The sequence below is a fragment of the Lipotes vexillifer genome, unplaced genomic scaffold (genome assembly GCF_000442215.2).
Source record: "Lipotes vexillifer unplaced genomic scaffold, Lipotes_vexillifer_v1.1 scaffold2094, whole genome shotgun sequence".
In the NCBI taxonomy this organism is placed as follows: Eukaryota; Metazoa; Chordata; class Mammalia; order Artiodactyla; family Lipotidae; genus Lipotes; species Lipotes vexillifer.
The window spans coordinates 1,430,606-1,443,676 of NW_006790887.1; the positions used below are offsets into that span (position 1 = coordinate 1,430,606).

General features: G+C 46.8%; 1 protein-coding gene across 1 annotated transcript in view; it reads right to left on the reverse strand.

The window, feature by feature from the left end:
• The window catches only part of ESYT2 (extended synaptotagmin 2), an 86,862-nt gene extending 77,252 nt beyond the window's left edge, over window positions 1-9,610 (reverse strand). Inside the window, exon 1 of the mRNA XM_007463993.1 lies at window positions 9,439-9,610. Coding sequence (XP_007464055.1) covers window positions 9,439-9,610 — 172 coding nt within the window. The remainder of the gene's footprint in view (window positions 1-9,438) is intronic.
• Between the last annotated feature and the right edge of the window lie 3,461 nt (window positions 9,611-13,071).

Here is a 13,071-nt window from a genome sequence, read left to right on the forward strand (position 1 = left end):
GCGCGGGACTGGTGTGTGGCGTCATCGCGCGGGCGGGCGGAGCGCCACTGCCACAGGGTGGGCGAGGCCGGCGTGGGTGTCACCCCACAGGCCTGGCTGAGAGCCCCTGAGGCGGGTGGGGCGGGGCCTTGTGGCGTCATCGCGCGGGCGGGCGGAGCGCCGATGAGGCGAGGGGGGCGGGTCCTGCGTGGGCGTCCACACGTGGGGCGGGGCGCCCATAAGGCGAATGTGGGCGGGGAGTGAGTGGACGTCACGGCGCGGAACTCACTGGCCGCGGGGGTTGGGGCGGCTGGCGAAGGGTCGGGTCCTGGGGCTGGACCCCCGGGCGGTGAGGGCTCAGCTCGCCCCGTCACCTGGGTCGCGGTTCGTGCAGGGCTGCTGTGGAATGAGAAGTACAAGCTCCTGAGTTTGCGCTACACTTGCTAAGTTTTAGGGTGTCACTGTTAAAGGCACTTCCAAGCTGTTAGAAAATCCGAGTGGTTCTGTGGACCCCCGGCTGTGCTGAGAGCCCACAGCGTGCAGACGTTTTACTGATGGAACTCTCTCAGCGGTCCCGGAGGCGTGAGGAGCGTGCGGGATAAGCCTCTGTGTGCGCGTGGGAGAGGAACTGTCCTCGCCCGGCGGGACAGCGGGGACCCAGCGCCCGCTCACTAAGCAGGATGCTGTCCGTGCCCGAGAGCTTCTGCCGCGGGCGATTTCTGAATCGCTTCTAGAAGCACAGACAGCTCTTGATCGCTTTGCTTTCCACTAAACTCAGGGTAATTATATTTATTTTGTAGTCTTCTTAAAGCCAAACAGTTGCAGAGGACAGCCTAGGGAAGTTTTTTAAGCATATTAAGTGAGTTCCAAGGATATTTTAAATCAGTTTGTAACAATAGGGCTAGTTTTTTCCCCTCTCTTGCTCTTCAAATCTTTGTTACTGGGAGCCTTGCGTGATCATCTTTAGGAGGGGCAGGGGCTACTGGAGAGAAATGTAGCAGCTTACATGTTTTTAAGTTCTTGGTGGATGTGTTCATGTCACATGGGCCCTTCCCTGCTATATTGTAGGGATTCTGGAATAACGATAACTGTGCAGTAGTTGCAGGGGCAAAGACTGCCATTTTCAGGACAAAACAGTGATATCCCACAGACCATCTTGCCGTGCAGACAGGAGAGTGAAAGGCTGAAAGATGAAGAGGACCACCATCTGAAGAGAACTGCAGTCACAGCCCTGTTAGACGCAGTGAGTGAAGACTTGCTGTTCCCATGAACTTTGGGGGCAGTGGGAAGGCAAGCATCTGCGTGCATTGGTAACTTTGCCAGAGTCTCATTAATCATTCAACTAGGCTTGAAGTCTATGAGGGCAAGAACTGTATTATGTGTATCATCATATCTTCATGGTAGCACAGTGCCTGGCACAGCAGGTACTGAATGAATAAAGGATACCTCCCCTCACCTCATCTGTGAGTCTGTATGTAATTATGTATGCATATATGTGTGTGTGGCTATGGAGATATATATATATAAATATATAATCTCATAAACATTGTTCCAGGGGCTAGAACACTCAACTTTGGGCAAGGGCGCTAAACCACAAGCAAGCAAAGGAATGGTTTTCCTACCCCCAAATTACATTATGTGAGTTGCAAATATGTAAAATGGTGAGTCTTACCCCTTTTCCTACGCAACAGCTTAAAGCTCTAATGCCACCTTTCACTCAAGACCAAGTTACAACCTCAAAACAAGTAGCTGCCTTGTTAACACAGGAAGGAGCATGAGACTTTCTGTCTTGCAGTCTTTCCTCTAAAAAGCTGTAGAATCACATCCTATAAATAAAGAGTTGGGTGAATATGAGCCACACAAGAAATCCTGCATATCTGTGATAAAGCATTTGACCTGGGCGGTCTAGGGATGTAAAATACACTGAAGAGACAGACCCATGCTGTGCACCAATCAGCCTCCAGCCTCTGCTGCCTTTGTGACCCCACTGAACTTCTGGCCACTTCCCAGCAAGGCAGAACCCATCTCATTCTTTGCTGGGTCTAATGGCAGGCCCGGCCTAGTTCTTAGGTTTTTGCTAACACTTTACTCTCTACCTCAGTCTCCTGTGACCTCTTCATGTTACCTCTTTCCTTACCTTCTCTGCAGACAAGTCTCCAGTGAAAGGCACTGCTTTCTCAGAGGAAAGAAGAGCATCACTGTGAGTGTTCCAGTGCAGAACTGTAAAGGTTCAGCCTCTGCGCTCCCCCTTTCTAGTTTCAGAGAAAAGCGCTGCCTTCAGTTTAAGTTCAATCCGTTCTGCTTTGTTTTAGATCCCCTCCTGCCTAGGACTGGGCCTTATCAACCCTTCGTCCACCTCTTCCCCTCTCCCTGTCCTAGCTCCTTCCCCAGCACCTCTACGTGGGCTTCAGTGCAGAGGGGAGGGGCACAGTCTGCCTCCCTTCCTTTCATGCTACTGTCGACTGAAAAAAATGCACAAAGTGAGAGTTGTGTGTTAAGTTTTATTTGGGGCAAAATGAGGACCATAGCCCAGGAGACAGCCTCTCAGATTGTTCTGAGGAACTGCTGCAAACAGCGGGCCAGGGTGGGGACGGAGGGTTGTTCAGTATATGTGTGATTTTGGTGAAGGAGGTATACACAATCGAGCACACATTTTGGCAGAAGGTGGCTGCTCATGACGAGGAGCAGATGTCTCTGTTAATGATTTTAGTGCTTTTCTAGTTATGAGAAGATGCAAGAAATTGGGTTCATAACATGGTCTCCCGAAAATATCTAACTATCTGAAGACCTGTTCTGCCAGTTTTTGCAGAGCACAAAGGGCCTCATTCCTGATCTCTGCCCTGAACTCCTTTCAGGGGGTGTGGAAGGCCAGCGACTGCAGTGGTTGGTGACCTCATCTTTGTAGAGGCAGATGGCGAGACACAAATTTTAGTTGGCACTACCAACGAATCTCATTTGTCCCAGACTCATCAAGACTCCTGTTCCTTTCTCTCAGATGCTTCTTTGGTGACACAATCACACATTCTTTACCTGAGCCACCCGAGTGGGTCTCTTTGCTGTGCAACTAGAGGAATCAGGAAAAGCTTGGTCCTTGCTTGCTTGCCCAGATTACTACAACATTTTCTTAATTGATTGGTCTCTCCCTAGAGACCTTTGCTCCCCAGCACGGAGGAGACAGTGTTAGGCCTAGTACTGGTGACCAGTCAGCCTGGTTATACTGGCAAATAGACACATACACTGGATAATGCAAGGATAATGCATTATCCAGGATAATACAATTCAGGCTTCTTGCTGTTGGAGATCTCATAAGCATGCAAAGGGGGAGGCTGGAAAGAGCCCTGAGGTGTTGGATTGGAGTTGGAGGGAGTATGAACTCGTGTGTTTTGATGTAAGTGTACAGGTAGACGTACATATAGTTTCCAGATCTCGCTTCTAAATACCATTCTCCAGCAAAAGGAGCCAGGGATCTTCTGAGAAACAGTTGACTTCAGGAGCAGTGAAAGCACAAGATGAGCCTGAAATATTTTGTTGTGCCAGAAAGTAAGAAAATTATCAAAGAATCACATGAAGCCAAAGGACATAGGAGGCGACGGGAGGGGTGCCCACTGATTAAATCTGGGGTAATTTGAGCAGCAAAATCAAGGATGATGTTGGCAGATTACAACCCAGTGAGTAAAACAGGAACCCACGAGTCCATACCGATGTAGGTGAACGAGCAAGTGAGGAATGCATGCAAAATAAATCATTGGAGTGACGGAAGCAGAAAATCGCCATTTAGCAGTCATCGTAGGGCTGGAGTGAGTTATCAGTGAAGGCTAAGGATGGTAGGTGGAGGTTTTAATACCTACTACTAGGTACTCATCAATCCCAAAGGGAAAAACCGGCAGGTGTGACCCAGCTACATATTGCAAGCGGGCTGGGGACACGTTGAGATTTTGCGTCCTGACACCACAAGCTGAGAGGAGTAGAGCAGCATGTCTGGGCGTCTCTGCCAGAAAGCTTGATCCAGGTGTGGACTGGGGGCTCACTGGACAGGTGAAGTGTTAGGGGCCCCTGTTTTTTTTTTTAATTTTTTAAATTTTTTATTTTTTTGGGGGGCCCCTGTTTTCTTACTGAGGAACTGTAATTACCCCATATAGCAGGAAACTGAAGAGACACAACTACATGCAATGTATGTTCCCGAGTGAGATCTGGGCCACAAAGGAAAAGAAATATTTGGGGGACCGCCTGTGCATTAGACAGCAGAATTGTATCAGTCTTTACTTCTGGACTGGAAGGGTTGTGGAGCAGGGGCTGTCCTTGCTTTGGGGAAACAGGCACTGGAGTATTCCAGGGTGATGAGTAATCATATCTGAAGCTCTTTGTCAGATGACTCAGAGAAAGACCAGTGATGATGGGTAAGTGTGTGTGTAGATAGATGATAAATGTGAGACAGGGACAGGCAAGTGGAAGCACATGCTGTATGATCTGGGTGATGGAGACTTTTGTACTCAAATATTTTCTCTAAATTTGAAATTATTTGGAAAATTATTTTTTAAAGTCCCTATTTCTATCAAATGGCCAATATAAAATGCAGATTTGATTGAATCTCTTCCCTGCTTATGAACTGTTTCTTTTGCTTCTGCTGTGAAATTAAAGATCCTCTGCAGGGACATCCCTGGTGGTCCAGTGGCTAAGACTCCACGCTCCCAAAAGAAGGGAGCCCAGGTTCGATCCCTGGTTAGGGAACTTGAACCCACATGCCACAACTAAAGAGTTTGCATGCCATGACTAAAGATCCTACATGCTGCAAATAAGATCCCACGTGCCACAACTAAGACCAAACTCAGCCAACTAAATTAAATACAATAATAATAAAAAAAAAGATCCGTTGCAGAGCAAGCAGAGCTCTGACGCTGCGTCTCCCCTCCCCCCACCACCAGGGTCTGTGCCCTGCGCGGTCGCACTGCTGCTCACTCTCCCCAAACCACTCTGTCTACGCCCTCTGTGCCTTTGCACCTGTACTGCTGTTCTCTGTGTCTGGACTACCCTTCTCTGTCCGTATGCAAAACTCTTATGCATCTTTCAAAACCTGGTTTGTATGTCTCCACCTGTGGGAAGCATTCTGTGGCAGTGAGCTAATCCTGTCTAGGCTTGTCTCTGTGATGAAACTTATCTACTGAGTACAGCTCAGGCCTCAGGAGCCCCGAAGCAGCTCTGTGCCTGTGAGGGTAGCCCTGATGTTCGTGGAGGAATCTGTATTAGGCGGTACCTATTAGAGTCCCCAACTGGAGCCGAGTACTGAGTCACAAGCCCTATTTCAGTGTTCACCGATAATGAAGATGATACTTGCGCCGCCTGGCTGGGCCCTTCTGCTCAGGCCTAGAAAGGCAAGTCAAGCGTTGGCTGAGCTGTGGTCTTCTTGGAGACTCTCACCTGAGATCCTCTCCCAAGTTCATTGCAGCTGTAGGACTCAGGTCCTGATTTCCGGGGGCTGATTGTCAGGGGTCCCCCTCGGCTGCCTCCACATGACCCCTCCTGACGTGGCCGTTTGCTTCTCCCAGGACAGCAGGAGTGTCTCTCTGAAGCATCACGTCTTTTGGTGTTAGGCCCACTAAGGATAATCTCCTTTCTGACTTAGCTGATTAGTAAGCTAGTCTCAGGCGTGAAATCACCACAGTCTCAAGGAGAATGGACCACGGACTTGAGGAGCATTTAGGGTTCTGCCACTACAGTCTCTGTGGGTTGAGATGGGCCCTTTGAAATTCCAAAATGTGCTCTAATTATGGTTTCATATGGTAGTGGACAATTTGTGAATTTACAAAGGAAGCCTATAATTTTGGTATCCCACCCATTTTCATCTCTAAATGCTTGTAGTTTAGGCGATAACCTATAAGAACAATAATAAAAGTGTTAATAACTAACTTTTACTGACGGTTCAGTTTGCGCCAGACACAAAATGCTCACTATTCTACAGAATTACTCCTTCAATTCTCACAGTCCCTACAGAGTAGGTACCCTGTAATTCCCACTTTTACTGCAGGCTGTAAAACACGCTGCTAGTGACTTCTCACCAGCCCTTAGTTAACATGGCAGGTAGGTTTCATATCCACACACTACGGTGACACTATCGTGATGCAACTTTTGTAATAAAGTTACTTATTACTGTGAAAAAAAAGCGCTTTTGTTTCTATCACAACCTGCAACTGTACTGGTTTATAGTCTAGTGAGGGAGTTGGACATACATTTTTTTTTGGCGGTACACGGGCCTCTCACTGTTGTGGCCTCTCCTGTTGTGGAGCACAGGCTCTGGACGCGCAGGCTCAGCGGCCATGGCTCACGGGCCCAGCCAATCCGCGGCATGTGGGATCTTCCCGGATCGGGGCCCGAACTCATGTACCCTGCACCGGCAGGCGGACTCTCAACCATGAGCCACCAGGGAAGCCCAGACATACATTTTTTAATTACACGGAAGAGGATATGGGAGACTGTGACAAGCGAATCAGACACAGGTGAAGCAGAGGAGGCTCTGGTGTGAGCAGGGGGTAAAGCTGCAGGGATCCGGGCAGAGAAGCAGCCTGCACAAAGGCCACGAGGCTGAACAGAGCCCAAAGGCCACCAAGCCACCACCTAGTCTCTGGGGTCCAGGAGTTCTCCACCCACCCACCCTTCAGCCACAGCCTTCTCTTCCCATGTTAATGACTTATCACTGCCCAGCCTTACTTTCAGTCTTTACGTCGAGCCTTCCAGGGCCCTTGACAAACTGGCCCAGTCTCCCTTTCCAGCCTTGTCTCCTGCCATCCCGCTCTACTCACACACTCTGTGTTCTGACCTGCACTGCCCAGTGTGGAAGCCACTGGCCACGTGGGGCTGTGAGCCCAGGAAACGGGGCCAGTCTGAACTGAGGTGTGCTGTCAGTACAAAATACGCAACGGATTTCAAGGCCAGTATTAAAAAAGTATAAAACAACTCAATATCGTGAATATATTTTATATGACAAAATGATAATATTTTGTATATATTTGGTTAAATATTTTATTAAATTTGATTTCATCTGTGTTTTTCACTTTTTTAATTATTTTAAATTAATTTTTATTTTTGGCTGCCTTGGGTCTTCGTTGCTGCGTGCGGGCTTTCTTTTCTCTAGTTGTGTCGAGCGGGGGCTACTCTTCATTGTGGTGCGTGGGCTTCTCATTGCGGTGGCTTTTGTTGTGGAGCACGGGCTCTAGGCATGCGGGTTCAGTAGTTGTGGCTCGTGGGCTCTAGAGCGCAGGCTCAGTAGTTGTGGTGCATGGGCTTAGTTGCTCCGCAGCACGTGGTATCTTCCCAGACCAGGGCTCGAACCCGTGTCACCTGCATTGGCAGGCCGACTCTTAACCACTGTGCCCCCAGGGAAGCCCCTTTCACTTCTTAAGATGTGGCTACTAGATAATTTATGATAACCCCAGTGGCCCGTATTATATTTCTACTGGACAGCACTGTTACAGATACAATTATTACATTTCCTAAACTCTCCAAACCTCTCCCTCCCTCTGCACTTGCACCTATATTTCTTTTCCCCTAAGATGTTCTCTGCAGGTCTCTGCCTGGGTTTTTTGTGCTTCAAGGTCCACCTGAAATGAGGCCCTTCCCATCCTCATTCCTTTCCTCCAGGCACACTTTGCCACTTCCTCATGCACTGCATTTTATGAGTAGCTCTTATACTTTCACTTTATTTAATAATTGTTTGCATATTTCTCGCTCCTGGCGATTATGAGCGACTAGAGGTCCAGGCAGTGTTTTATTTATGTCTCCAGCACTCTAACAGTCCCCATGTCATCAAATGAACCTGAGTCTTCTATTGAAGAAAGATGATAGAAGAAACACCACGAGATAAAATGTGATTGGCAAATAAGTTACTTAGAAAATAATTGTTTTAAGAAGTCCAAGGAGAGAAAGATTGTTTTAACTTCCTCTATTGACATTTTTTCAGCAAATATTGTGGGGATGGTGAGAGAGAGGAGATAGCCCTGTGAATATGGTGCATTTGGGGAACCCTAAATCATTCTGTTTCGTGACAAAAGAATGCAACCGAGAGAGCCAGGTGGAGACAGAAGCAGGGTGTGAGGTGAGTCACCTGTTGGATTGCTGCCTTCAACGGAGGGTGGATTGGTGGGGCTGGAGTGGAAAAAAATGAGGAAGAGACTCAAGACACATCTTGACAGGAGTTTTGACTGCACTCGGGAGGGGAAGAAGGGTTCTGAGGGTTCCAGGGCCAAGCCCAGCTCATTCGTGCAATGTGCGTGTCTGTGACTTAATCTAATACTGTGGCTGATGACTTTGTCATTACAGTCGACAGTCTGAAGCTCTCCCAATATGAGCTGTTTTCTCAGCTGACAGAGAGTGACCCAGTGGTTAAGAGAATGGACTTTGGCGTCAGACCATCCACCACCCTAGCTTTCTGAGTTTAGGTAACTGAATTAATCTTTCTGGCCCTCAGTCTCCTCATCTGAAAAACAGTAACATGCCTATCTCACAGGGACGCTATGAGAATTAAATGAATTACCAAGGGGAAGGTTTCAGTTTGGTGCCTCCTTTGGAGCAGTTCCTAAATAAATCATAGCTATCACTGAAATTACCTTTCCTACCCTCCTTTCCTGTTTGGTTCTTCCTAAGCCCTGCTGAGTGAAAATGAAAAAGGTAGTAGTGGAAACTCCAAAACCAGAGCACAATTAAATATAAAAGGACGATTAGATCTGTTATTAACTTCTCTAAGGCAAGGAGCTGAGTAAATGGCTTTTATGTAGATTGATGCATAAACCGTAATAGTATGTGACTCAAAAACACAACGTCTGAAAAATAGTGTGTCTACAGAAAAAACATGACATCAAAAGCACAGACCCCTAATAACACGCTCACCGATGTGCTCCTTAGCACACGATTTGAGAGCCTTCTCTCTCTCTCTCGTGTGAAAACGGTAAGTGGAATCTTTTCTAAGTAACATTTGCAGGCTAAACAGACGCGAAACAGTTTGCAGAATCAGGGCTAAATGTCAGTTATAACGTGCATCACGGGCGTGGGACCCACACCTCTCCAGCCTTGCATGTTTAAGGCTGGCTTTTATTTTAAGCTTTAAAGAAAATAGTTGTGGTAAAATAAATGTGAGATGCAGACCATGTGTCTTAGTATTTCAGTCCTCTCGTCTCTTAATTTGTATAAGAACTGCGTCTTTCAACAATTACTTTTTCAGATACTTTGTGATTCCTACCAATCCTGCAGTGTGTCCTACCAAACGACAACCACAGGCAAAGTAACTCGAGGATCGAGAGCCTCCGCGGAAAGAAAGCTCCCTCCGCTCCCGCTTCGAAAGGCGGGTTTGCCTGTTTCCCTGCTGCAGCTCCGGTCCTGCGGGCAGCCCGCGGGCTCAGACCGGCTTCTTCCCCGCCCGAGCACCGCTGGGCCTCACAGCAGGCGGGAGACGCCGCGCCCCCGGAAACACACATCCCACCCGGCGAGAGTCTCCGCAGCGCTCAGCCTCCTTCTGCACCTCCCCCCGCTTCCTTTGGGCCTCCCGGGAGTCATAGGATGGCGGTCGCTCAGCGCTCTGCGGCCTCGCCTGTCGGTTGCTAGGAGGCGGGGAAGCGCAGGCGCGCTGGGGGCAGCCGCGCAGCATGCCGGGCCGGCGGTCGCTCGGCGCTCTGCTGCCCCGCCTGTCTGTTGCTAGAAGGCGGGGAGGCGCAGGCGCGCCGCGGGGCATGCCGGTCCGGCGGTTGCTCTGCTTTCCGCTGCCCCTCCTACCAGTTGCCAGGAGGCGGGGAGGCGCAGGCGCGCTGGGGGCGGCCGCGGGGCACGCTGGGACGACGGTCTCTTGGCGCTCGGCTATCCAGCCTGCCGGTTGCTAGGAGGCAGGACGCCGGCCCGGCCAAGGGTGTGGGCGCCGGGGCGTCTCCTCCCGGGCCCTGGCCCTGCTGAGGGCAGCGTGGCCGCCCGGTCCTGCGTGCGGCGATGGAGCCCGGGAAGGTGAGTGTGAACGCCGCGCGGGAGGCCCGTCCCCGCCGGGACCGTCCACCTGCTCGCGGGCGGAGGTCGCACCAGAGCCGGGACTGGAATTCTGGTTGCGCGTGCGACCGTGGGAAAGTTACCGACGTGTCTATTTCCCAGCGAATAAATCGGGACAGTACTAGTAGAATTGGATGAGGTTCTACAAATAAAAGTGGTTAGAATGGTGTTATTAACTCACTAACTGTGAACTGTAGTCGTTCCGCTTGTCTGTGGATTCCCGCTAAAAGACGAGGAATTTAGTTTGCATGCATTTCTTCGTACCTTCCCTCCTATTCCATTTTTTCCCTATCATCCACTTTTATAATGTTAATAATATGGATTAGGAAGTTAGTGCCCTGGCTGCCCTCCATTTATTTTTAAGCTCACAAACTTCCTGACCGCTATCATCTTCTACACCGGTCCCTTACATTTTCTTTCCTTTTTTATTTTTTTTGAATTTTATTTTATTTATTTTTTTATACAGCAGGTTCTTAGTAGTCATTCATTTTATTTTTTTCACACACACACACTGTATTTTATTTTTACAAGAGACAAATAAACTGACACCAAGCATTGTAACTGGATGACCACAACAAAAGCAACAATGATTGCAATTACCAAACACGAAACACACTCACACTGTGTCCTAATATTGACATTCAGTCCAGGAATCCTCCACTGTAACAGCTCCTTCACTTTGCAGTGAAAATTGATTTGTATATTTTTTTGCCTCTGAGTCCTTGTGGGATTTTTTTTTTTAGCATGTGGGATCTTCCCGGACCGGGGCACGAACCCGCGTCCCCTGCATCGGCAGGCGGACTCTCAACCACTGCGCCACCAGGGAAGCCCGCAGCTCCTTTACTTTGCAGTGAAAATTGATTTGTATATTTTTTGCCTCTGAGTCCTTGTGGGAGTTTTTTTTTTTATTCAAACAGAAAGTAACAAAAATTATAATCATCCTCATCAGTTCACTCAGTCCCATCTAATTAATTTTTTTTATCTTGATCTTTTGTTAGGACTTTTATGAATTCATCAGTTTTCCATTAGAGTTCTGAAAATGCTTATTCATTCAGTTCAGCAGTGTAGTCAGTTACCAGTAGTCATCCATTTTATACACATCAGTGTATACATGTCAATACCAATCTCCCATTCATCCCACCACCACCACCCCGTTGCTTTCCCCCCTTGGTGTCTGTATGTTTGTTCTCTACTTCTGTATCTCAATTTCTGCCCTGTAAACCAGTTCATCTGTACCATTTTTCTAGGTTACATATATATGCGTTAATATATGATGTTTATTTTTCTCTTTCTGACTTACTTCACTCTGTATGGCAGTCTCTAGATCCATCCACGTCTCTACACCTGACTCAATTTCATTCCTTTTTATGGCTGAGTAATATTCCATTGTATATATGTACCACATCTTCTTTATCCATTTATCTGTTGATGGACACTTAGGTTGCTTCCATGTCCTGGCTGTTGTAAACCGTGCTGCAGTGAACACTAGGGAGCATGTGTCTTTTTGAATTATGGTTTTCTCAGTGTATATGCCCAGTAGTGGGATTGCTGGGTCATATGGTAATACTGTTTTTAGTTTTTTAAGGAACCTCCACACTGTTCTCCATAGTGGCTGTATCAATTTACATTCCCACCAACAGTGCAAGAGGGTTCCCTTTTCTCCACACCCTCTCCAGCATTTGTTGTTTGTAGATTTTCTGACAATGTCCATTCTAACTGGTATGAGGTGATACCTCACTGTAGTTTTGATTTGCATTTCTCTAATAATTAGTCATGTTGAGCAGCTTTTCATGTGCTTCTTGGCCATCTTTATGTCTTCTTTGGATAAATGTCTATTTAGGTCTTCTGCCCATTTTTGGGATTGGGTTGTTTGCTTCTTTAATATTGAGCTGCATGAGCTGTTTATATATTTTGGAGATTAATCCTTTGTTCCTTGATTCGTTTGCAAATATTTTCGCCCATTTTGAGGGTTGTCTTTTCGTCTTGTTTATGGTTTCCTTTGCTGTGCAAAAGCTTTTAAGTTTCATTAGGTCCCATTTGTTTATTTTTATTTCCATTACTGTAGGAGGTGGATCAAAAAAGATCTTGCTCTGGTTTATGTCAAAGAGTGTTCTTCCTATGTTTTCCTCTAAGAGTTTTATAGTGCCTGGTCTTACATTTAGGTATCTAATCCATTTTGAGTTTATTTTTATGTATGGTGTTAGGGAGTGTTCTAATTTCATTCTTTTACATGTAGCTGTCCAGTTTTCCCAGCACCACTTATTGAAGAGACTGCCTTTTCTCCATTGTATATCCTTGCCTCCTTTGTCATAGATTAGTTGACCATAGCTGCGTGGGTTTATCTCTGAGCTTTCTATCTTGTTCCATTGATCTATATTTCTGTTTTTGTGCCAGTACCATATTGACTTGATTACTTAGCTTCGTAGTATAGTCTGAAGTCAGGGAGTCTGATTCCTCCAGCTCCTTTTTTTCCCCTCAAGATTGCTTTGGCTATTCGGGGTCTTTTGTGTCTCCATGCAGATTTTAAGATTTTTTGTTCTAGTTCTGTAAAAAATGCTGTTGGTAATTTGATATGGATTGCACTGAATCTGTAGATTGCTTTGGGTAGTAGAGTCATTTTCACAATATTGATTCTTCCAATCCAAGAACATGGTGTATCTCTCCATCTGTTTGTATCGTCTTTAATTTCTTTCCTCAGTGTCTTATAGTTTTCTGCATACAGGTCTTTTGTCTTAGGTAGGTTTATTCCTAGGTATTTTATTCTTTTTGTTGCAGTGGTAAATGGGAGTGTTTCCTTAATTTCTCTTTCAGATTTTTCATCATTAGTGTATAGGAATGCAAGAGATTTCTGTGCATTAATTTTGTATCCTGCAACTTTACCAAATTCATTGATTAGTTCTAGTATTTAGTAGTTTTCTGGTGGCATCTTTGGGATTCTCTGTGTATAGTATCATGTCATCTGCAAACAGTGACAGTTTTACTTCTTCTCCAATTTGTATTCCTTTTATTTCTTTTTCTTCTCTGATAGCCATGGCTAGGACTTCCAAAACTATGTTGAATAATAGTGGTGAGAGT